This window comes from Pterocles gutturalis, unplaced genomic scaffold (assembly GCF_000699245.1).
Source record: "Pterocles gutturalis isolate BGI_N339 unplaced genomic scaffold, ASM69924v1 scaffold1096, whole genome shotgun sequence".
Taxonomy (NCBI): Eukaryota; Metazoa; Chordata; class Aves; order Pterocliformes; family Pteroclidae; genus Pterocles; species Pterocles gutturalis.
In genome coordinates this window covers 29,139-31,327 of record NW_010105105.1, presented here as the reverse complement: position 1 = coordinate 31,327, position 2,189 = coordinate 29,139, and the positions used below count along the sequence as shown (strand labels likewise).

At 49.3% G+C, this 2,189-nt stretch overlaps 1 protein-coding gene across 1 annotated transcript in view; it reads right to left on the bottom strand.

Moving 5' to 3' along the window:
• Positions 1-2,082: 2,082 nt before the first annotated feature.
• LOC104471764 (choline transporter-like protein 1) overlaps positions 2,083-2,189 on the bottom strand; it is a gene marked incomplete at both ends in the record, with an annotated part of 20,431 nt that continues 20,324 nt past the window's right edge. The window contains one exon of the mRNA XM_010087240.1: positions 2,083-2,175. Within this exon, the coding sequence (XP_010085542.1) occupies positions 2,083-2,175 (93 nt within the window). The remainder of the gene's footprint in view (positions 2,176-2,189) is intronic.

Here is a 2,189-nt window from a genome sequence, read left to right as displayed (position 1 = left end):
TGAGCCACCAGCTTTTCTAAGAGAATGCTATGGGACGCGGAGTTGAAGGCCTTGCTGAAGCCCAAGTAGATGACAGCCACAGCCTTCCCCTCATCCACTAGGTGGGTCACCTGGTCATAGAAGGAGATCAGGTTGGTCAAGCATGACCTTCCTTTCAAGAACCCATGCTGGCTGGGCTTGATCCCCTGGTTGTTCTGTACATGCCGTGTGAGCGCACTCAAGATGAGCCGTTCCATAATCTTCCGAGGTGCCGAGGTCAGGCTGACAGGCCTGTAGTTCCCTGGGTCCTCCTTCTTGTAGATGGGCATTACATTGGCAAGCTTCTAGTCTTCTGGGATCTCCTCTCTTAACCAGGACTGTTGATAAATGATGGAGAGTGGCTTGGCAAGCTCCTCCACCAGCTCCCTCAGTACTCTCGGGTGGATCACATCTGGCCTCATAGACTTGTGTGTGTCCAGGTGGCATAGCAGGTCATTAATGGCTTCCTCCTGGATTGTGGGAAGGTTATTCTGCTCTTTGTCCCTGCCTGCCAGCTCAGCGACTTGAAAAGCCTGAGGATATCTGGTCTGACTGTTGAAGACTAAGGCAAAGAAGGCATTAAGCACCTCAGCCTTTTCCTTGTCCTTGGTGACAATGATCCCCCCTGCATCCAACATGGGATGGAGATTCTCCAAGGCTCTGTTTTTGTTGTTGACGTATTTGTAAAAACATTTTTAATTATTTCTTACCACTGCAGCCAGGTTGAGTTCAAGTTGGGCTTTTGCCTTCCTAATTTTAACTCTGCATGACCTAACAAGATCCCTGTACTCTTTTTGGGGTGACTGACTCTTCTTCCAGAGGTGATAGACTCTCTTTTTTTCCCTGAGTCCTAGCAAAAGCTCCCTGTTTAGCCAGGCTGATTGTCTTTTCTGCTGTGTTGTCTTTCTGCAGATGGGGACAGCCTGTTCCTGTGCTTTTAAGACCCCTCTCTTGAGGAATGTCCAGTCCTCTTGAACCCTCTTACCCTTCAGGACTGTCTTCCAAGGAACTCTCCCAGCCAACTTCCTGAACAGCTTAAAGTCTGCCCTTTGGAAGTCCACGTTAGTGGTTTTACTGGCACCTCTCCTTACTTCATCAAGGATCGAGAACTCTATCATTATCTTGGCCGCTAAGCCCAAGACAGCCTCTGACCACCACATCTCCCACCAATCCTTCTCTGTTTGTGAACAGGAGGTCAAGCCAGGCACCTCCCCTGTTAGGCTCGCTTACCAGCTGTGTCAGGAAGTTATCTTCCACACACTCCAGGAACCTCCTAGACTGCTTCCTCTCTGCCGTGCTGTATTTCCAGCAGATGTCTTGCAAGTTAAAGTCTCCCACAAGAACAAAGGGGAGAGATTGCGAGACTTCTGTCAGCTGCTTATAGAATGCTTCATCTGTTCTTCCTACACATGAGGTGACCTATAACACACTCCCAGCAGGATATCAGCCTTGTTGGCCTTTCCCTTCATTCTTACCCATAAGCGCTCAAACTTATCTTCACAGTTGTTGATTTCTATACAATCAAAACACTCCCTAACTTACAGAGCCACCCCACCTCCTCTCCTTCCTTGCCTATCCCTTCTGAAGAGCTTATAGCCATCCATTGCAGCACTCCAGCTATGAGACTCGTCCCATCATGTTTGTGTGATGGTGACTAAGTCACAGCTGTTCTGCTGCACAATGGCCTCCAGCTCCTATTTTTTATTGCCCATGCTGCATGCATTAGTGTAGATGCACTTGAGCTGAATTGTTGATTTCACTCCTAACCTCAGCATGCCACCCCGAGGCTTGTCTGTAGTGGGCCTGGTTTTTCCCTCTTCAAACCCAGTTCCAAGCCCTCTTGATGAGCCCTGTCAGCTTACAAGTGATAATCCTTACCCCCCTATGAGACAGGTGAACTCCACCTGTTGTTAGCAGGCCTGGTGCCACACAAGCCTCCCCATGATAAAAAAACCCCAAAATTGCACCTCTGGCACCAGCCTCTGAGCCAGGTGTTGATCAGGTGTGTTTCCTGATCCTCTCAGTATTCATCCCTGCCACTGCGGGGATTGAGGAGAACACTACCTGTGCTCCTGATCCTCTGATCAATCGCCCCAGTGCCCTGAAGTCCCTTTCAATTGCTTTCGTACTTCTCTCCGCAACCTCATCGCTTCCAACCTGCATGACCAACA